The 23,892-nt window shown below is 27.5% G+C and overlaps 2 protein-coding genes across 3 annotated transcripts; one reads left to right on the plus strand and one right to left on the minus strand.

Moving 5' to 3' along the window:
* The first annotated feature begins 11,535 nt into the window (after positions 1-11,535).
* LOC103502186 (uncharacterized) lies at positions 11,536-12,473 on the plus strand. Its single transcript, XM_008466039.3, has one exon. The coding sequence runs from the start codon at positions 11,687-11,689 to the stop codon at positions 12,185-12,187; it is 501 nt and encodes a 166-aa protein (XP_008464261.1). The 5' UTR covers positions 11,536-11,686; the 3' UTR covers positions 12,188-12,473.
* Positions 12,474-18,228: 5,755 nt separating this feature from the next.
* Positions 18,229-23,282, minus strand: LOC103502185 (aspartate aminotransferase, mitochondrial-like). Of its 2 annotated transcripts, none has more exons than XM_008466038.3 (10): positions 22,887-23,282; positions 22,704-22,789; positions 22,405-22,611; positions 22,216-22,321; positions 21,059-21,163; positions 20,797-20,969; positions 19,784-19,943; positions 19,604-19,699; positions 18,926-19,020; positions 18,229-18,685 (listed from the first exon to the last, which is right to left on the minus strand). In XM_008466038.3, exons 1-10 carry the CDS (start codon positions 23,055-23,057, stop codon positions 18,601-18,603), a joined length of 1,284 nt encoding a protein of 427 aa, XP_008464260.1. In that variant the 5' UTR covers positions 23,058-23,282; the 3' UTR covers positions 18,229-18,600. The 2 variants fall into 2 exon arrangements, with proteins under 2 accessions (XP_008464260.1, XP_008464259.1); XM_008466037.3 differs by having other exon boundaries at positions 22,884-23,282.
* Between the last annotated feature and the right edge of the window lie 610 nt (positions 23,283-23,892).

Genomic DNA, 23,892 nt, shown 5'->3' on the forward strand with positions numbered 1-23,892 from the left:
TAACTAAGTTTCAAAAAAGTACACTTTATAACAAGAAATGATTTGTAACTTATAACAACAATGGAAGAACGACGGTGAGGAAGACGACGACAGCGAGGGCAAGGTACAGCGGGCCTGACAGACTTCTTCTCCCCTTCTCCTTCTTCTCTTCTCCTTCTCTTTGAAACTTTAGTTTTGTCTTTTAGAGAACTGAAACAAAATATATAGGAGAAATCCCGACGCCATTAGCGATTCGTCGGGAATAATTATAAACAGTCTCAACGAATCACTAATGGCGTTAGGAGTAGGTACACCATTTTTTGACGTCATGCATGGAGCATCAAGGATCTTGCTCTGACACATAATTAATGTTCGAGTTTTTCCCGACATCCGTGTAAGCCGTCAAAAGCTATATTACCTATTTCCGACGTCGGTTGAGAATCGTCGAGAACAGGTGTATCCATTTCCGACGCCATGCATGTAACGTTGGGAATCTTGCTCTGACACATAATTATTGTTTGATTTTATCCCAATGCCTAATGCAAGCCATCGAAAACTATATTCCTATTTTCGATGTCGGTTGAGAATTGTAGGGACTGGCTTCTTTTTTCCCGACGTTTTTCATGACACGTCAAGGAAAGATAATATTAAAATAATATTTTCGCCATGTCCCGACATATGCAACACGACGTCACACGGCATTAGGAATAGTCATCTATCATGACGTTCCTTCTTCTAACATCGTTTTGTGCATCGGGAATCCCCCCTCCCCCCGATTTCTTATAGTGTGATACATGCATGATCGTGTAGGAAATGTTTCAAATCTAAATGATCGTTTAGATCATATCAAAGTTATATTCAAACGATCTTGATATTCTGAAAGAGAAGCTGGAAGAAAGAAATAGAAGATGAAAAAAAAAAAAAAAAAAAAGAAAAAGAAGATGATTAAAATAGAAGAAAAAAAAGGAAAGAAGTCTTTATTTTATTTACTCCAAAGAAGATGAACGGAGGTATTCAAGAAATTTGGAATAAAAATAAAAATATAAAAAAAATAAATAGAAGAAATTTGGATAAATTTGAAATTTATGAAAATTTTCTACCAACATGGACCTTTTGATTTTGTTACACGAGTTATAAATATTTTGATGTTTTGTTATATTTATGAAAATTAATCATTTGAATTTTATCGATTTTGAAATACATTTTAATGCATTTATTTACATAGATTTTTTACTAAATTAAAATTAAACTTAAATGAATTTATAATTTAAAAGAAAAATGTAATAATTAAATGGATATATAAATAGTTAGTGTATGTGGAACAAAATAACTAAATTAGGGAAATGGTAGAAAATAGTGGTTTTGTTATATAAATTATTGACGTAATTAGAGTTTTTTTGGGAAATATTATTTTTAAGAAATATTATATTATTTTTTATATTCTTTTCTTTATTGTGTTTTAATATGGTTATATATAGAGTTGTAATATTTGATTATAATGAATAGATATCAATGAAATACCGATATTTCATACCATCTAACATGAATTATAAATAATTTATTAATTTTTTTCTATTTAAAAAAAACTCATTTGGTTAGAATTTGTTAAAAATGAATTCTATTCTAATAATGTATTCTCGTAATATGACTGATCATTTGCATGATACAAAATTAATCAAACTTATGATAAAACCACTTTTGAAATAAATTTTGTTGAAATTCGTCGTTTTTAAAAAAGTTACTCTTAGGGCCATGATTATTTTATTGAAATAATAGGACTTAGGAGATTTTTACACAAACATTTTGCTAATAAAAGTTGAAATAATAAAAGTTTAGCCTTTTCTTTTCACACCTAAAAATCAAAGTTGATTCAATCAATTAAGGAGGCGTTTTGGACAAATAATTAATGATTTCAAATAATATGGATATTATAATAGTTTAAAAATTATAATAGTTTACATTTGGGAGATATACTATTATAGTTTGGGTTACCATAGTTTGTGTTTGGAGTGCAAACTATTATAGTTTATGTTTGAAGTGTAAATTCCTATAGTATGTGTTATTATAATTTGTATTTGGACGGGAAATATTATATTGTAATATGAGTTTTTTACTATTCTTTTTTGACGTACATATATATTGTACCTGAAATACATATATTTTTTAATTGATTTTATTATATTTGGTTAATTAGGATGTTCATTTAATAAATTTAGCTTCAATCTGAGTTTTTCACTATCATGAGTCGTTGATTGGTGCCAGTATAGGAAGTTGGACATATTGGACATAGTTAAAGGGAAACAAACATAAATGCTAAAGAAAACTCAAATAATAATATTTTACTTTTTATGAAAACAATAATTAGTGATAAAAGAATTGTTGTTACATAATTCAAGGAATTTTATTCATGATATGTCACAAAGTATTGGGTTAATGGCAATTTATGATCGTTTGGTACGCATGAAATCACCTTTGAGAATCTTATAAAGATAAAAAGTGAAAATTAGACTAAGAATGTTTAAATGTTATTTTAATTAATTAAATTTACATATTTATTTATACTATTTAGGTTTTCAAAATTTCTATTTACACTTCTAGACTTTATATATTTTACTTAGACCATATATTTTGGCGATTTAAATTTTAATAATTTTTATTCTAATATGATAGTAATATTATTAACATTCTTTAAAACCGTGGAAAATTGTTATTTTCCTTTCTAAACTTTTTGAATTTCTTCTAGAAAACAATATCATTTAACTTTAAACTTGTTACAAATTAAAAGATAAAAATTGATTTGGTGGTCAATGTGGCGCTAAATATTCATTATTATGTTAATTTTCATGTAACGCCCTGAAAAATAAGATAATTTTGGAGTTAATTATCTTAGTTTTGTTTAATTAGATTTAATTTATTGGAGGTTATTTTGAATTCATTTGATAACAAGTATTTGATTTTGTGGGAATTGAAATTAATTAAATATTTGTTGGATGAAAATTTAATTAATTTAGAGGTTTTGGCATGTGCTCTTTGTTGAGATTTTGATTAAATAGTGGGTTAAGAGGATTAAGTAAAGTTGTGGATTTTTAGTATTGTTGAAGTTGAATTAAATAATTATGGATGTTATTTAATTAAATTATAGAGTGTTTGTTGGAGATTTGATAATTACATGTATATATGGAAATATATATATATATATATATATAATTATTATGTTGAAGAAAAAGATAATTATATTTGTTGAAATATAATTATTTAAGAAAAAGATAATTTGATTTTAGAGAAAATATATTTTTTAGAGAGAAAAAGAAAACAATTATATTTTGGGTAAATATAATTATTTATAAAAGGATATTTATTTTGGAGAAAGATAAATAATAATTAATTATTGTGGAAGATAATTAATTATTTTGGAGAAAAATAAATAATAATTAATTATTTTGGAGGAAGGTAAATAGTAATTAATTATTGTGGAAGATAATTAATTATTTTGGATAAAGATAAATAATAATTAATTATTGTGGAAGATAATTAATTATTTTGGAGAAAGATAAATAATAATTAATTATTGTGGAAGATAATTAATTATTTTGAAAAAAGATAATGGGAATAAAGATATATATATATATATATATATATATATATATATATATATATATATATATATATATATAGTAAAAGGAAAAGGAAATAATAATAATAAATATTATTGTTATTATTTGGGTTTATAAATACCATCAGAATGTTTAAGTTGAAAAGAAAAGAAAAAAGAGGAAGGTTCTTCATCCTCTTCACTAAGATAACCTCCTGCCGTCGCCGCATTAGCGGTTTTAGTTATGATTGGTCCCTTTGGCAAACCTTGAAAAATTGATGAATTTTCTCATCAAGGTTTAGACAATTTTTCAACCTCAATTTGGTTAAGTTTGGTAAGCCAAGATATTTAAATTAATAAATAATTTAATTTTGGATCTAATTGGGATTACTTTAAAGTTCAATTGGCTAATTTTTTTTTATTTAATCTTGGATTGGTTTCAACCTTAAATTTTTGAATAAGTTAAATTGGAAAATTTTAGATGCTAGCCATTGGTAAATTTTATTAATTAAGTTATTGATTTTTCCTTACTGTTTAGGATCTACTTAAATTGGGAGATTACTGTCAGCAAAGAAATATTTTAGATAATCTCCAGGTAATAGATTCTCCTACTAGACCTACGAACTTAATTTAAGAGACTGCATTTATTTACGATTATGCATTGATGGTAGCTAAGATGCATAATGCAATGCTATAGATGATGATTGATATTATAATTGATGATGATGACTGATTTTATAAATGACGATGATGACTGGTACGTTTATGATGTTTAGGATACATGATATATTAATCACATGAGTAAGGATGTTATGATTAATATTCATGTCATGTTATGATGTTTATAATGATGTTACATGCTTTGGATTGTGGTGTGTTTGTTAACTTTGTCTGTTGAGCATTTTACCCCACATGTATTGTGATCCTATCTATAGGGTCACTCGCACGACTAGGGGTGTTCCTACAGGATCATTCGCACGATTTATGGGTGTACCTATGGATCACATGCACAGTTATGGGACAGTTATATTGTGTATACGGGGTCACTCACACGACTAAGGGGTGTTCCGACGGGACCACTCGCACGATTAGAGGTGTACTACCTACATATTACATATATGTTTATGGAGTGTGTACCTGCAATCACTCGCACGACTAGGGGTATTCCTACGGGATCACTCGCACGATTTAGGGGTGTTCGTACGGTCTCACTCACTCAGGTGTGCTCTATTGGACACACGACGTTATGATTATGTTTCTCACGGAAAGTTAACAGATTACCTAGCGGGACTAGTATTGCGTCCCTTATTGAGTATATTTATATACTCACTCTTTCATATGTTTAATATTTCAGGCTAAGGTAAAGAACTTAAGAAGCTGGCGAGCGATAGCGATGGATCTGTGGCATGCCATATGGAAACACAGTTCAGCTTCCGCACTCATTTATTTTCAGTATTTTTAAATTTAACCATTTTACTTAAAGATTTTGTCCTATTTATTTGTTTTTAGTTCTTTAAAATTGTTAAAACACGCGAGTCACGTTTTCAAATTATTTTTGTTAATTTTGATAATCTTATGTTTCTGTGAACGTCTTGATATTAATTTTATAAAGATTTTAGTTATCATCTTTTCAAAAAAAGTGTCTTTTGATGTTTATCTTTGAGTAATGACCTTAACTTAGTTTAAAAAGTCGTTACATTTCATAAATGATATTACAATCTTGTAATTTTTTTAATGTTACACAAATTTTTATCTAATATTTTTAATTAAATTAAATCTTTAAAGATATATATGAACAAAATCCATTAGATGATTTTTCTTGTGGCATAATTACATTTTGTAAAATACATAGTAACCCTTGGGGATACTAAAAAATAGTGACGAAGAGAAAGGGGGAGTAAAGAATAGTGAGAAAGGAAAGTGGGAAGGAGTAGAATAATACTAATTCTAATCTTAGGATTATAATAATCTTTGGATTAAACACCCTCTAAGATTTAAAATGTAATAAAATTCCAGAGAAACCTTACTAGGTATCAAGGACGAGTTCATTAACTTCTATTTTAATCGCTTCCTTAAATTTATAGACTTGATTGATAACCATGCTCTTGTCACATCACAAATAATATTTATCATCCTAGTTTCTAGAAAAAGAAAATCTTGAACATACAACCTTGGAGGTAAACATGTGGAACCGGAAATGCAACCATCCATTTCAAATAAGTTAGATTAAAATATATTTTAAAAATGTATTGTGAACTTTGTCCAATTTTAGTTTTTATATTTTTTTAATATCTAATTTTAGTCCCAGTATTTTTAAAATTTTAAATTTTGGATCTTGGAAAGTTATTTTTCTTTTATCGAATTTAATTCAATAATAATAACAATAATTTTCTTGTAAGAAAATATAATATGGGAATATATTTTCAAACTTTATGGTAAAAATATTAATAAATAATAAAAATTCATTAATAAATTAGTTGTAGAAACTAAATTTAAGATTTATTAGAAAGTATATCGACTAAAATTTAACAAAATTGACTAAATTATAAGGACCAAAGTAATATTTTAACCAACCCATCTTGATTATTTCACATCGACTAACCAAATAGAAGCCAACATGTTAAAGATAGATATCATTCATGTATATATATTCAAAAATTCTACTTGTGAAAGTCTTATAGAAATTTACACTCGAATAAATATTTAATATGTCTCTTCGTTTGTCAAAGTGAAAATAATTAAGTGATAACCGATATGTATCTTAGAAGTTTAAATGTCCATCTTTAATTTTTTCCAGAAAAAGAAAATCTCCATTCAAATTGCAATGTTGAAAAGAATATTCCAAAAAAAATTTGATTACATATAACATTGATATCAACATTTACATCCTTGCCATGCATAAAGATAAGCTAAAGTTGTTCCACATGACGAACAAACAAATAAGACAATATAAGGAAGAAAAAAAAAAGATCAAATTTCACTTCAAAACATTACAAAATATAACAATAATTTCAGATTCTATCAAAGTTTATCAATATCTCTATTTCGTAAATATTTCGACAGCTTTGTCTTCTAAAACAATTTTTCTATTTTTTAAACTTTGTCAAAAAGAAATTTACAAATAATAACTGCATTCGATAACACATTATCATATAATAATTAAACAATATACTCTCTGACTTTATATATCTAATTTTTTCCTAATCTAGGTAGATTATTTTGTAAAGTACTATATTTGTTATTATTTTTTTTTCATGTAACTCATACATAATTAGTAATTCATATATTTATTATTTGTATACATTTTTCATAAGTGTTTTGGTAATTTGATGGTATAAAATTTACGCAATGTGGGGAATAGAGTTAACAAAGAGGTCCCTCTCCCATTCAATTTATTACCTGTCTCAAAGTGTCCCTTTATTGCACGCATTTCTAATTTAGTTTTCAACTATTTAAATCACTAAACAACAATTATTTTTTCGTATCTACTAACAAACTTAAAAGCAATAATTATAGCTTCTAAAACTTGTAGTTTGGATAATACAAATATGAGAGTAGGGAAATAAAATTTATAATTAATAGTAAAATTTCACGATCTATTATAAGTCATGATAAACTACTATCCGTGTCATCATAGATAAAGTCTACGGTTTATCATAGATAGATGACATTTTGCTATATTTATAAATATTTTTAATAATATCATTTTCATTTAAAATAATTTCTCATAAATTTAAGATTTTATTGAAAATACATTAATTAGACTACAATTAAACTTAAAAAAGTATATCAATCTTGATTGAAAATGTGGAGACCTCAATTTTATGAAAATATTGATGGAAGTATAGATAAATTGTGATGTTGATATATGGATGCATATCTCTTGAAAATTGTAATTTTTTTTAAATTGATAAATAAACGTTTTATGGATCTTTAAACAAGCTACTGTGTATTATATATATATATATATATATATATATATATATATATATATATATATATATATATATATATATATATACTTTGTTACTTATTTTCTAATAAATTTTTTAGAATATAATGATTGATTCATTCGATCTTGTCGATATACATATATATATATACATACATTGTGATATTATAGACATACCTCTACCAAATATAGTGATCTCAGTTTAACTTTCTATTAGGTGTGTTGAATCAGATATCATATTCTGTTATATTGATTATAGTTTATATTTAATATATAGTTGATAGGGTTCTTTAATCCTTCAACTAATTCATATAAAATTTATATATATTCTTCACCTACTTTTTAACAACAAAACTAAAAAATTGTCAACTTTAGAATAATTCAAAAATATGAAATATCTATTATTAATATTATTATTTATCTCTTCATTAAAAATTAATAAAGTTGAATAATCCCAACAATCATTTTCTCATTAAAGTTGAATTAGCCAATAGTCTTCTTTCCTCTTACACACATATATATTAATAAAAATATCTTCTCACCCATATAAATTAACTATATTTATCAACTATACTATGTATGACGACTAACAAATTTAGTATATTTTTCTAGACGATAGTAAGTTTGAATCCTTCATTTTATAAATATTAAAAGAAATTAATATGATATAAATAAATATATTGTTTTGTTATTTGTTACTTTCACATCAATGGATTATTTATGGGTTCAAACTTTCGTTCTCTTTTACAAATTAAAGATAATAAAATATGGTTAAACACTCGAGTTTTAGTTTCAAGTTCAAGTTGCATCTATTTATTCTTCTTTTTCTAAAGGGAAAATAATAAGTTATAGTGGTATATGTATTTAAGTCACTCAAGATGTGAAAAAAGATTATAATAAGCATTGACATATAATTTTATATTTAACAAATTTGTCACTGGGGTTAAAAAAATAAAAGATCTATGTCTGTTAGGTCAATAAATTTAATATATCCATGTTGCTATACTCTTGTTCAGAAGGAACTTCATAGTCATAAACAATATACAATTTTCTGGGTTGCTAAAACATAGTTTATGAAATTTTGATTTAATATGGTAAATTTAGGAAATCAAATGTTTAAACAATATCCGTGTTTTGGAAATATATGTTTAAATCTCATAGCCACAAACAATAATAATATACATGTTTATCCAAATTTGGATAAATATATGTTTTGTATAGAGTTATGAAATACTGAAAGAGAGGGAGAAAGAAGAATACACGGTTCATTGATAAATGTGTAACCTTCAATCATGAACATGGTTGAAATTGATGGAGTTGAGTTATGTAGTAGATGGACCAAACATCCCTGTAGTTAAAACAAAAAACTCAATTTAAATATACAATTCAAGAATCTGGCAAAAATAGTTTAGGATTCAATTCTTTGGTTTTTTCAAAGGTTTCTTGATTGGTTTGAAAGTTGATTAAAGAAGACTTACATTGTGGAATACCAATAGATCTTAATAAAAGAGGTTCTAAAGAATGCAAAAAGAAAGAAGGAAAAAACAGAAGTTTAGGGCACCTGATACTAGATCTTGTTGAAGTTGACTTTTAAAGTTCGATCTACTACATCTCAACGTATTTTTTCAATACATTCTTCATAAAAACACTCTTTATTCTTAATATTATACAAAGCAGCATAGTAGCATATTAAATATTAATATGTTATACAAATCAAATTAGGTGTTTTACACATCAATATTTTACAAAGCAGCGTAATAAAGTATCAAACATAATAATTTAACCTTAACAATATTTGGAAATCTAAAAACATGATCAGAGTAAAAGTTAAAATACAATAGTAATAAGAGAATGTTTCAAATATAGCTATTAGATTCAAAATATTATCTGACATAATAAAATAAAAACGAATTTGCGAATCTAACAAAATTCAAATTCGGTTCTAAGAATTTATTAACAATAAAATATCTTATTAATAAATGGTACTATATTTATAATTTTTTAAAAACGTTGATATAATGTAATTATTTTTAATAAATGTCTAAAACTAAATATATTCTATTTTATTTAATGTTTTTAGATTATTCTTAATTAGGTCCATTAATATTTTGAAATTTCCAAACTTACCCATAATTCTTTATAAGTTCATTGTTTGCAAAAGAAAGATAAAATTTCATAACAAAAGGTTTATGGTATCTCATTAGATAATTAATTTATGAACATGGCCATGGTCCATAGCATGTGGATTCTAATCTTTGAGTATTACTTAATAGATGACACTCTTATCATTAAAAGATCATTGATTTGATTCCCACCTACAATTTAGTCTCTCTTTTTCTTTTTTCTTTTCCAATTAAAAATAGTTACATTCAACAAATATTCATAAACAAATTATTGGTTACCCCAAAACAATTTTAACACATAACTCAATTTCAAACCCCAAGGAAACACTTTCTAATTTTAACCATTGCTTTAGATACCATTTTTGTTTCTTTTTTCAATTTTGTATTTTTAAATATCAAATTTTAATTAAATAAAACTTTCTTAAATATAAGAAACTAGTAAAATATTTACAGTATCGGTAATAAATTGAAAAAGCGTATGGAGTCGACCATTTTTATAAATATTCCAAGTTTATCCTTTTCTTTTAGGGTTTTTTTTCTCCTCTTCCTCTACTCAAGATCATATATCAAATATAAAAAATATATATATATATTTTTTAATTTTTAAAATGTTATTTGGTTGTTGAAGATCGTATACTAAATGTAAAAGATCTTGAAAAAAATACAAAAATAGTGAAATCTAAATATCATGTAACGAAGAATATTGAAAAAATCGATTAGATTTTCGTAGCCAAATCTGAAAGATCGTCTAAAAAATGATCGTGTAACCAAATCTAAACAATCATGTAAAAAAATCGTTTAGCCAAATGTAAACGATTTTGTAGCCAAGAGTAAACGATAGGGTAGCAAAGAATCTTGAAAAAGAAAATAATTTAGATTTGGCTACTCAAATCTAAACGATCAAATCGTCTACAAAAAAAATTAGACAAATCTTAATGATTGTATGACCAAATTAAAACGATCGTGTAGAGAGAATCTTGAAAAAATCGTTTAGATTTGACTGTTCAAATCAATCTAAAGGATCAAATCTAAATATTCGTGTACCAAATAAATTACACGCGTTGTTGACGACGTTGCAACGCGTGGTTGACGAGACATTTTTAACGAGGCATATTTGGTAATTTCCATTCCCGTAGGTTTTTTCTGTTTTTAGAATTGTTCTATAGGACGTAAATTTTGGAGGTTTGTTATATTTTTAAAAAGATCCCTTTACTTAATGTATTTTCAATAAGCAATAAGGAAGTGTTTGAGACACCAACTTGAAAGTTAATTAAACCCACTCACTATTTGGAGATCTTGGTATAATATTGATATTTACAACTATTTATAGCTGACAATCAAATACAACAAATACTATTTTCAAACCTTTTTAATTACATTATCTACTGTATTACATCCTATTTATTAATTTTTACTTAAACTAAAATAATTTTCATTCCAAACAAATACTATTATAATATTTGACTAAAATACTTTACATGTCAAATATACACTATTGTAACTTATAGAATATATTATAATTTATCGACTATAATTAATCAATTCCAAGTCCTAAATATCTCTAAGTCTTATTGAAATTACATGACTAAAATTGATGTTCGAATGATTTTTAGTTAGCCAATAAATTAAGTTTCTCAACTGGTATGTACCAAGAGATAAAAAAAAAAAGTCTTAACTAATTAGATAGTTGAAATATATAAGGTATGAGGAAACGGGACTTACAAAATAAACTAAAATGAAACGAAACTCAAATTATAGGGATAGAAAATGATGTTACTACATATAATTATTAGTTTAAATGACAAATTTACCCTTTGAAAGAGAAAAAGAAAAAGAAAAAGAAAATGGCCTTTTTATTTTTATTTTTTTTAATTTTTGGTATTGGGGACCAAAGGGTGTGTGTGTATGTGTTTGATGCACATTATAAACACAGTTCAGGGGCCCCTAAACACAATGGCCGATTGAAATTGAAGAAAAAAAGTTCGGAGATTCCATTTCTTTTTCTTGAACATCAAACTTACAATTATCAATACATTAATAATGGTGTGTGAAACTTCCGATTATCCTCAGAAATCTCTCCAATTCAAGCAAAATGACAAATTCTTCTCCAAAATTCTGTCCCGAGAAAGTTCCAGAGCCAACTACTCTTCAAGAATCTACTACGGCGGATTGGCCGGCGCCGTTCCCTTCGTTTGGGAGTCCCAGCCAGGTACGCCTATTCACCGATTTTCCGATGACCTAACTCCTCCTCTTACTCCTCCTCCTTCTTACTTTTCCGATTCCCTCAAAAAACCGCTCAAGAAACGTTCCAAATCTCTCTCTCTTCTTCACATCTTCTTCAATTCCAAGAGGAAATTCGATCTGTTGTCTCCGCCGCCTGTTTCTAAATCCGCCTCATTGCCGTCTCCCGGATCCGTGTTCGACTCAGCCGCCGGCGCGAAGTTCACAGGGCGGCGTTCCGCGCGGCGGTTTCCGACTGAAAAGGAGGAAGAGAATGCGGCGGCTAGTGGTTCGGTTCTTTGTTTCGGACTGGGTAGGTGAGCGGCGGTATACGGCTCTGAATCTGAATCGTAAATCGGAATCGGAATGGGAGTAAAAGCTTTTAGAATAATGGTTTTGTGCATTTGGTGAATCGACAACGCCAAAAGGGATTGGTTGAAAATTTGTAAAACTAATAATAATAATAGTAATAAACTTTAACTAATCATCTTTTTATTTCACTTTTTTTTTTTATTAGAAATAAATTTTTTCTCCTCGTAAAAATTTATGTCTTTCATCAATTTTCTAAAATGTTTGGGAATATTGAAATTCGTATTATTGATTTGCATGATTTGTGTATGAGAATGTTGTTTTATTGATGATGTCTTTAATGATCTTTCATAAAATGAACTTAATTGATGTAAAATATATGTTATGGTGAAGGTTCCATTTCTAATCCATCACAAAATTATAATAAATAAATCTTTAAGTACATTAGTTGTTAGTCTAATATAATTTCAAATTATATCACATGTATTTTTGTCTACTTTAATTTAATGCTATATTTATTTATTTTCATTTTACGAACTTCATTAAATTTTTTTGGGTTTATTTAAGTTTTTTTCTCTATATTTGATAGATAAATTTTTTTACTATCCATAACAATTTTTTAAAATTAGATTTATATATTAATTTGAGGTTTTTATAAGAAATTTTTTAAAATGTTAAAAAATTGACAAACTATTTATACTTCATAAAGTAAAATTACTAAAAAAACAAAGTTCATTATACTTAATTTTTGGATGAGTAGTAAATATTTTGTTAAATGTTCTATTTTTACTATTTTTTTTATTTAATTTAAATATAAAATATAAAATTCAAGTATAATTTTTTATTGTGAAATTCTAGTGGACAGCAAATCTATATATATATATTTACAAAATGTAGTGAAAAAATAGATGGACTACAAATAAATCGATAGATTTTACTCTCATTGATAAATAATTTCAGTTTTTTTTTGTTATATTTGAAAATATCTATTTATGTAAATTAATTTATTTTTAAATAATAAATAAAAATATGAAAATAAATAAAATTGACAAAAAAAATATAAATAATAGAAAATTAAGGCAAAAAAATATCATAGAAGATGCACTCAACTTAAGCCTTGTTTGCTAATCATTTCACATTTTAGGGTCTTTTTTTCCTAAAAAGAATTAACTTGATTTGCTACTACTTTCTTACCTCGTTTAAATACAATGGTAGATTTAAAGATTAATTTTGTTTTTAGTTTTAAAATTTTGGCTTGAGTTTTGAAATCATCGATGAAATTAATATATTCATAAACATAATTTAATTTAAAAAAATATTAAATAAATAAAAAATGTCAAAAACCAAATTGTTACCCAACAAGATTTTAGAAACAGTAACTCAGAAGGGCATAGGAAAAACAAATTAGATGTATAGATATCTTGAAATAATGTGTTGGTATTCTGCATCCCTACAAATCAAAAGTGATAATCTAGATTTGGCATTTCATGAAAATCTTACACCATCAGCTCCTAAGAGCAAATATTTGGCTAACTCTAATCAAACTCACAAATGATAATAATAATAATAATGAAGTATCTTAAATAGAAAAATAAAAAGAATTTATCACGTGATAAAATGATTCGACAAGAATTAGTATTAGTTATAATCTATCTAAATAATTTCAAAAATTTAATGTATTGATTTATTTTCATTTAGACAGCTAATTAAGAGAAACCATTAGCATGATATTAAAAGAATATATATGATCATAGATTAACACACCACCCATCCATTGTACAAATTAGTAGACATATACATTTCATGATCAAAATCATTTAAGAGAAACAACTTCGTTAACTTTTGTCCCGTGGAAAATAATAGGAAAATTATTATAATCGATGTATTGGCAAAAATATTTACGAAATATAGTAAATTTTTTTTTATCTTATCAATAATAGACAACAATAAATTTATATTGATATCAACTTTTATTGGTGTCGACTTCTACTTGTATCTATCTTAAAAAAATATAAAAATTTACTATATTTTTGTAAATATTTTGATTTATTTTACCTATTCGAAAATGGTAAAGATAAGTAATTTGCTTAATAAAAACTAATTTTACACATTCGTAAACAAAACTTTTTCTTACCTGGAAAAAAAACTATTTTTTTTCTCAACACTCAAACTATTCCTTATTTTACTATTAGTATTATTATTTTAGAAGCTCTGACCATTAACTTGAGGTCTCTTATTTAAAGTAAAATTAGAAGTTGGTAATGAGAAGTTGTATAATGTTCTTAATATCTTATTAAATATTTCTTCAAATAAAATGGTAAAAACATTTTTTGCATCTTATGGCTATGTTTATTAAGTAAAGGATCTCACGCCATACAAATACATAAATTACAAAATGACCAATATGATACAAAAATTATAGATTAAGGAAAAGACAAAGCTCATAGCTTGAGTGAAGCAAAATAAAAGCAAACTAAAAAAATGAAAATAAAAACTAAAAATTGGCACTAAAGCTATGTAAACAAAAAAAAAAAAAAAAAACTGATAGTCCATTGACGTGATTAAAAAATAGTTGAAAACCAAATCGATTGACAAACTGAACCGAAGCCGAATACATGCGATTCAAATCAGTTTGTGTTAAATTGAAACTGATTTTTATGCGGTTTAGTTCGATTTAAGAAATTTAAACCGATTCTAAAACCGAACCGACCACTTTATTTTTAAAAATTAAATAATAATAATATCAATTAAATATACAAGTATAACTTAGGGTAAGGTATAAGTGTAACTTTATATGAACTATTTTGATGGACTTTCAAACTTTAATATTTGAAACTTTTATGTATTGTACTTAATTACTGTACAGAATAATCTAACCAATATTTATTTGTAGGACTTTTATTTATGTATGGAATAATGCTCCTAAAGAATTTCAATTATAATATTTATGCATAAATGGTAAGATTTAGATTCGGTTTTATTTATGTATAAGTAGTTCGGTTTTGATTTGGTTTGACACATATGAGCGGTTCGCTTCAATTTCAGATAAGATTTTTTGCATTTTCGGTTCAGTGTGCAGTTTTAGCTTCAAACTGAACTAAACCGAACTGTGAACACTTCTAATGTCTACCATCTGAAATTATAAGAAAAAATTTAAATATTAAAAAACCATGGATAGAAAAAATGCTAAACTAATTATAGAAATGGCACCAAAAAACAAACTTATAAATTAATGAACCTTTCATCGAACTCTATCAAATTATCAATGATACACTTGTAAAAGTTTCTATTATTAATACATCAATAATAAATTTTTATCAATTTTTGTCACTGATAAATACATATAGATTTTTAATAGTCTCTATTAATGATAGACTTCTATCAGTTTCCATCACTAACAGACGTGATAAACTTCTATCACTAATAGACGTGATAAACTTCTATCACTAACAGACATGATAAACTTCTATTTGCGTCGACTCATATCAATTTCTATTGATGATAGACATAGATAAATTATTTCTATTAAACTTATATTAATGACAGGATTCTAATCGTTTCTAACATTGATATACTTCTATCTGCATCGATCGTCAATGATATAAACTTATATTAGTTTCTATCACTAGCATTGCTGATAAGCTTTAATCAATGTCAACATCTATCTAAATGGTAAGAAGTGTACAAAATTTTGCTACACCTTATTACTAATTTGACCCACTTTTTATATATAAAAAACATCTAAAAGATAAATGTATGGATTTGACCTTAAAGAAAAAAGAGATGACAAAGAATGAATGAAAACCACCTTCATACTTTTTGTAATATAATTTTTTTTCTTCAAATTAATGTATCCAAAATATATATAGATTGAGAGAATATATCATTTGAGGCTTCTAAATTTCTTTCAAAGTCTGGACATAAAAACCACACAAAATTATGGAATACTTCATAGTTCAGAGTAAGATCCTTTCTACAAATATTTGATGTAAATATAGGAAAATAGGTATCTGTTAACATCAATATATTTATTTTCCTAATTTTAAATATGAAATATTCCAACTAAATACTATTTCTGTCAATCATAATTTGAAACACTTCTCTTGCATCATCTTTTTTTTTGCCACCCATCCAACATCAATTATTTTTTCCTCATCAATGAATATATTAAATATATAAAATCAATTTTAATTTATAAAGAATAAAATTGGAAATTGGAAATTAAAAATTTGTTAGGAAGTAACACTTTATTTAAAAAGTGATTTTAACAACTTTATTCAAAATCAATCTCATCAGACACTCAAAATGGTTGATATTATTATTACCTTTTAAAAATCAAAAGCAATCCAAAATGTGAGTTAAAAAGACCAAGAATAATACTACAACTTTAAATTATTATTGTTATTATTATTATTATTATCCTTCAAGTGTTGGGTGGAGAGTAACAATAATATTTATCATAAAACAGAAGAAGAAAATACTATTTTAAATTAAACTAAGTTTTCTACATCTTGATGTTTGTGTCTATTGATCTTTAAATTTTAAAAAGTATCAAAAGCTGAAAACTTATGAACTTTTTAGAAGGTTTTAGAAAATACCAATGATTTTAAATATCTATTCTTTACAAAATCATTAATTTAAGCTGCGTTTCATAACAATTTTGTTTTCTAAAACTAAGTGCATAAACATTAATGTTTTCACCCTCTAATTTCTTACTTTATCATTTACTTTTTAGTTTTACCAATAGTTTAAAAAATCAAACCAAAATTTAAAAATTAAAAAAAAAAATAGTTTTTAAAAACTTATTTTTTTTTAAAAAAATTAGTTAAGATTTCAAAGCATGTACTAAAAGAATGATTCAATGAGAAAAAATTTAATTTTCAAAAATTAAAATCAAATTACGCGGAATGAAGCCTAAAATTACTAACTTCACAATTTATTTTCATTCAAGTTAAAAAGCTTATTTGCCTCAAATCTCAAAGTTGAAGACGTAGTGTATATTTGAAATAACCTTTTTAAAGACATTAATAATTTAAGATCTAATTAATAGCTTGTGGAGTGATTCTAGATGATCAAAATTGGTTTTGAAAGAAACATGGTAATTTTTATTGAAAACTACCAAAATGAACCTAATTTGTATGCATATTGTGATTCCGCTTTTGCTAAGAGAGTGGGAAAACAAAAGAACCCAATCCCTAAAGGAGAGAGACAAACAAGAGAGGATGATTGAGAGGAAGAACTGAAAATATAAAATAAAATAGAAAACAAGTAGCAGAAAAACCTAAACTCAAAAGAGTGAGAATAAAGAGGAGCAAGAACAAGATCCTAATTCACATGTATAATAGTCTATATTAGTTGTGAATAATTTCACACTAGTATGATGTTGACCCAAAATTTAGATCATCCATACGAAAAACCCATCATATGATAGGACCCACGAAAGGTCCTCTTAGCATTCATTTTACCATTCCAATATCAAATATTCCTTTCTCCACCTACCCTTCCAATTTAAACGTTTTATTGGTACCACAGACTTAACTACATTAACATGTTCATTAATTCCGTTACATAAATCGGTAAAATACTTCAATGTAAAGTTATAGTAGTAAGTAAATTCCCAACTACACTTGTGAAGAAAAAAAGTTGTACATTAATTCAACAATAAATTATATAAATACCACTAAATTTTGAGGTATGATCAAAATTTGAAATATCAATGTCAATAAGAATATCAAAGTCCAATTTTACAGAAATATTGATGAAAATTTTGGAAGCTTTATGAAAGTTAATGGAAATTGCTATAATTGATTAATGAAACTTTGATTGTGGTTTAATTATAGATTATAATTCACAAATTCTAATTATCATAAAACAAAATATAGGTCTACGTAAAGATCTATGCAAGAGCCTAAGTAATATGAAATAAATATACCAAGAATATTGATCTCCTCTCGTCATTGTCCAACTCATAGATACCGAAGTATTGTGGACGAAAGAAATGATTGCACAAACCTAAATAATAAGCAAAAAGAATAGAGAAGAGAAGACAAAAATTTCAAGAAATTTGATACACCTGTTGAAGTTATAGATTTGCCATTTCGAGACTGACCTTTTTCTTTTCTATTATACGTGTATATATATATAATTGTGGGTGGGGATTGAACCACCAACACAATCCAAGGAAATCATAGATACTTGATGCCATCGCGACTCATTAATTTCTGCTTCTATAGAATGTAGTTCTTTTTTTCCAGCTATATATTATCTACCACTAAAGCTGATTAAAAAATGGCTTGTTGGCTGATCTATTAGATTTTGCCTAAAAATACAAATCGGTATAGGTAGATTGAACAGTAAGAAACTAATCCTCATCAATTGAACTATTCTTGAGATGATGGCCAATTAGAAACTTGCATTCGAGACCTTTATTGACACTGTGGATCATAGCTACTGACTTGATGCATCGCTTCCGCTAAATAGCTTACATTTCTCGTCGTCACACCCGCCATGCTGCCCCAAAGATCACATTAAAAAGAGTTATTCCTTCTTATTCGGTTTAAATATTATTTTTGTCTCGTTCTAGTTTCATTCTCATGCTTTCTTTTTTCTTACATGAAGATTGCTATTGTTGTTTAATCAGTTTTGATAAAGACCAACTTCAAAGGACTAAGAACTAAATTTCAACTTTTGAAAGTACATTAAAAATGAAATACAACCAAAATGATAGTTTGTTAATGTTGTTAGAGGTACCTTATACGTCCATCCCTAGTCATATATATATGAAAATCTCTCGCCAGCTGATCAATCTGCTCATAGTTCAATCCAGAATAGCAAAACATTCCAACCTACAATTAGTTACAATTGGTCAACAGAGAAATATTAAACATCTTTATCACAATTTAATGCAGATAGTCTTTAGGTAAATTTCATTTTAATGTTTTAATGCTTTTGAACAATATGTTAATTTGATATCTCAATACTTTAAATTATAAAGTCTCTTCAATGAAACTTACAAACTGCCATTCTGATGATAAATAAAAATCCAAAACATGACACCAACATCAGCGTAGCTTAATTTGACACGTACTCTTTCTCCTTCTCATATCCCACATTTGTTGTACTCCAGAAAGAAGGAAAAAAGGGGGAAAAGAAACACATTATGTGATAAATGAATTTTAAGATATCTTATTTTAAAGTAATGGCATATGGGTCAACGTCATCATACTGATTGAAAATATGGGGCATGTGATAGAAGAACATTACTTTAATTGGAAAGAAATCAGAGAGCTGGGATGCCACAAATAATAATTGCTAAATTATAGTAATTACTTTAGAATGCAATGGAAATACCTAATAAGAGTTCTAAAAGTATAGATATTGAGGAATAGAAATGTTAACCAAAATTGTAATATCAAATTCAGAACTGACCTGCTTAACTATGTGGTCCCAATTGTGAGGAGAGTTCAATTTCTCAAGATGATCAAATAAACTAGCTCTCATTGATCGAATGCGATCAGCCATGACCTTGAAATATAGGAGAATCAAAAGTAAATCAGAATAGTATCCTCCACATGTGATCAAGAAGTTAGAGAATTATTCATTCATTACCTTCAGTTCTTCAATCCATTCAGCCTTCAGAAGTGGATCGCTCAAGATTGTTGAGACCAATAACACACCATGAATAGGAGGGCTGCTATACATTGCCCTGGCCAGTCGCTGAAGTTGAGATCTTACTATCATCGCTTGCTTTTGATCTTTGGCAAGAACACTTGAAAATGGGAGAAAGTTGAACAAAGAGATATCATGTAAGAATTCTAGTCTGGTGAGAGAACGAGTTCAAGACTTAAGAGTGGTGTAACGCAATCATACTAAAGTAAGAACAAGGCTTAAGAGTTAAGACCGTGCTTCCCCTCCAAACCCAACTTTGCCAGAATTATGATGCAGGCTAAAGGGTGAATACGTTAAAATGGAACGAGCTTCAATACATTATACCTCAGTATTTTGATTTTTGTAACCTTATACTCCTCATACTTTAATCTACAGCCATGCAGTCTTTGTATTTTCCAAAAATAAAAATTAAGCCATTTTAAGTTAAAGCTTTGATTTGACAATCCGCTTTGGTCAATTATTTGTCTATTTATATATGCCACATTACAAACAAAAACCAAGGACTTAATTTTTATACATTTAAAGACAATGACTAAACCATTATTAAAAGCCAATTTGGATATTGTTCAACTAGTTTAGAAATGCTTAGATATAAGTCATCGACCAAAAGGTCAGAAATCAAATCAGCCCACCCCACTCACTTACAGGGAATAAAAACCCATTACTAAAAGACTTTATGGACCAAGAAAAAAAACCCATTATTAAAAGACTGCATGGACCAAAATGCTACAAAAAAAAAGTGTTAAAACACCCCATGTTGCTTTGTCCTTTAGGCTGTTACTCTTTTTGTTCATTTTGTTCCCATTGAAGTGGGTTCTGTCCCTTATCCACCAGAAAAAAAATAAACTATTTCTCTCTCTTATTAAATTCAATTGAGACTATCCAATGTCATTCTATTGTGCCATTCGACTAATAACAACACAAGACAATTGATTTAGAAAATAGAAACAAACCTTAGACAACCAACCCTGTGTCCGTATAAACCCATATTCTTCGCAAAGGATTGAGCACATCCTATTATATGTCCATCTTCAAGAAATATACGTATAGCTTTGGCATCCTTTTCAAGATCTCCACTGGCAAAACCTTGATACGCCATGTCAAAGAAGGGAAAGTGATGGTTCACCTGGCACGTAAAGTTGGAGTCAAGTCATATCATTGTCTACAATAATCATGCAATGGTTGAAGCGGGACCATCAAATGCTTAGCAACTACCATAAACTGATTTGAAATTTCTCGCCATTGTTCATCCGTTGGGTCGATGCCAGTTGGGTTGTGAGCACAAGGATGAAGCAGAAAGAAAGAACCTTCTGGGGCATTCTACATCAAATAAGAACGTGACAGACATTTAAGAGCAGAAAGTTTCACTTCTCACTGTAAGAAGAAACAACATCAAAGGAAATTAACTAAGGTTTCACATTTTCCTTTAGTACATTTTGTAGGTGTGATGCAATTTCTGCCTGTCCTATGGTCTCTGTTTGACCCATAAAATTTATGTCTTCGAAACAGTCTGTTGTGCAAACAGAACAAAAAAGAAAATCTTCATATACTCTGTCATCGATTTTAAATAAATTATTTATAGAAAAAATCAAAGGGATTTAAATAGAAAAATAAAGATTGTAAGGGATTTTATAGTCTCCTTAGCTAAACATTTTCTTTTCGAAAATAAAGCTTACAACCACACTTTCCATACACAGGGTTCTATATTTTCTTATAAATTTTTCACCCATGTTTTAAAAAACCAAGTTTAATTTTAAAAAAATTAAAAATTTTGTTTTTGTTTTTTGAGTTTAAAAACATAAATTTGACTATTAGATTGAATAAAAATAAGGTAGAATTGCACCTTCAAACTATTAGATTGAATAAAAAGATATGTTGTCCCTATTTGACAAGAAATTAGATTCTAATTCAAACAATCACTTAGAATGAATTTAATAATACATTTTCAAAACACAATAAAACTAATTGTAGTTACACACAAAAATTTAATTGACAAAGAATTATTATTAAATTATTTATAAATACGATTTAAGTTTTAAAATAATTTATATATAATTATAAGTTTGTAATATTATATAATTTGTTAACATTATATAATATATATACTATTTTTAAAAAATAATTAAGTTTATTATATAAGAAATACATAACGTTTTTATCTTTATTTAATGTAATTATTCATTTTAAAATTTTAAAATATTTTTTATAAAAAATCTAGGTTAGATGTCAAACACATATTCCTTGAATGAACTTAATTTTTAATATTCCACGCATCACCGGAATTTAATATATATAATATACACTATAAATATCATATATGGAAGTTGAAAAGAGAAAATAGCCTTAAACCTAACACCAAATTTCCATCATACCTTGATATCATCCATGAATGCTCCAAAATTCAAACCCTTTGAATCATGATGATAGTAGCGGTAGGTTCTCACAGGAACTTGAGCATCTCTCCAAATGTTGTGATGGCTGCAGATCAATATTAAATTTCAGAGAGATAGTTTAAGAGTAAAGAAAGGTTGAAGAAAATCGAATCACAAACAGAAACATACTTAGACCAAGTAGGATCAGGCAAGAAAATCGGAACATCATGATGGAAATGCCTTTGAAATTCAGCAAACAGTCGGCAAGCTCCAGTCCCAGACAATGCCTGAAGTCCGGCAAACCTCCTTTCCTTCATAACATCTGAATTCTTTCCATAAATCAACTCAACACTCTCCTCCACAAATCTTGAACTCACCCCAGCAGAAATTGACTCTCTAAAATGAAAATAACTGTAATACTCAGCAAACCAGAAAACTCAACTCAACTTTGCTTGTTTTTCAATCTAAACAAAAGCATTGAAACTTACAAGAACTCGCTCCCGGTAATTTTCGATTCAGCATCCCTAACACATTGAAGCACAACCGGTTTGCCCTCATCGTCACGATAAGCTCCCTTCCAAAAGCGAATCATTCAAAAATAATTACAAAGAACAAAAACATCTTTAATGAATTAAAAAGAAATGAGAAAAATAGAGTTACTTCAGTACCACCCCGAGGTTGATTTTGTTAGGGCTTGGATCGGCCAAAAAAGCCTCGGTAACACCGATGATCGGATCCTTCGGAGCCGGTTTCACGTGATCGAACCATCCGAGACTAAGAGGCTTTGAAGTTGAAGTTGAAGTTGAAATGCATCTTCTCGTTAGTACCAAACTCCTCCACATTACAATCGTTCAAAGACGAAATACTACCGTTGAAGCTGAAGTTGAAGTTGAAGTTGAAGTTCTGTGGAGCATCCATGAATAACAAAGCTTTTCCTTTATAATCTACCGAGACTGATCCTCTCCGTTGATCCTTTGTTGACAAAGAAGAAGAAATACCGCCGATGTTTCTTGTTCGCCGGCAGCCAATGGAAATGAATAAATTTCTCCGCCTGTTTCAGAAAACCGGGGGACTGAAGATTGAAAATTGGGGAATCGGATGGTGAGAGACGGCCCAAATTGTTAACGAAGCCCAATTAACAAATTGTGATATTGGGCTAGGCCTAAATTGTTAATAAAGCCCTAGGGCCGGCCTTTAGAATCCCTTTCTTGCCCCGTTTGTGTTGGGAAATGGGAATTGTATGCATTTTTGGACCCCTTTTTAATTGGCCATTTAATTGTATAAATAGGACTTGGGAGTGAAAATTAAGGCCACATTCGTATCTGTGAAATGTAACTCATTCATGCTACTCTTAAAAAGTGGACTTTATTTTATTGTTGTTGTTTGGTTGTATTCACTAATCGTGATGAAACCATTCATTCTACTACTAAATCTGTAATCAAAACTTACAATCTAATTGAAAAATAGAGATTGTTCAATTTGATTGCATTTGGAAATTTAAGTAGGATTTGATACCTTTTATTACTTATTTTTGCTATGATCATCAACACAATGTTTGTAGTCGTAAATGTGACAAATTCGTAACTCTATACAAATATGATAAAACGAAATTCAATTACGTTTGCGATTAAGGCACGCTACCATTAATCTATTAATGTAATCTCATTATGCTTGCAC

Source organism: Cucumis melo, chromosome 8 (genome assembly GCF_025177605.1).
Source record: "Cucumis melo cultivar AY chromosome 8, USDA_Cmelo_AY_1.0, whole genome shotgun sequence".
NCBI lineage: Eukaryota > Viridiplantae > Streptophyta > Magnoliopsida > Cucurbitales > Cucurbitaceae > Cucumis > Cucumis melo.

What these genes read in the sequence shown, in the direction of transcription:
- LOC103502186 (XM_008466039.3), top strand. Translation starts at nt 11,687, where the DNA reads ATGGTGTGTGAAACTTCCGATTATCCTCAGAAATCTCTCCAATTCAAG.
- LOC103502185 (XM_008466037.3), bottom strand. Translation starts at nt 23,057, where the DNA reads ATGTGGAGGAGTTTGGTACTAACGAGAAGATGCATTTCAACTTCAACT. An exon ending in ACAAAATCAACCTCGGGGTG is followed by an intron (nt 22,790 to 22,883) that starts GTACTGAAGTAA and finishes CGCTTTTGGAAG; the next exon opens with GGAGCTTATCGTGACGATGA. An exon ending in AATGGATTGAAGAACTGAAG is followed by an intron (nt 19,700 to 19,783) that starts GTAATGAATGAA and finishes CTATATTTCAAG; the next exon opens with GTCATGGCTGATCGCATTCG.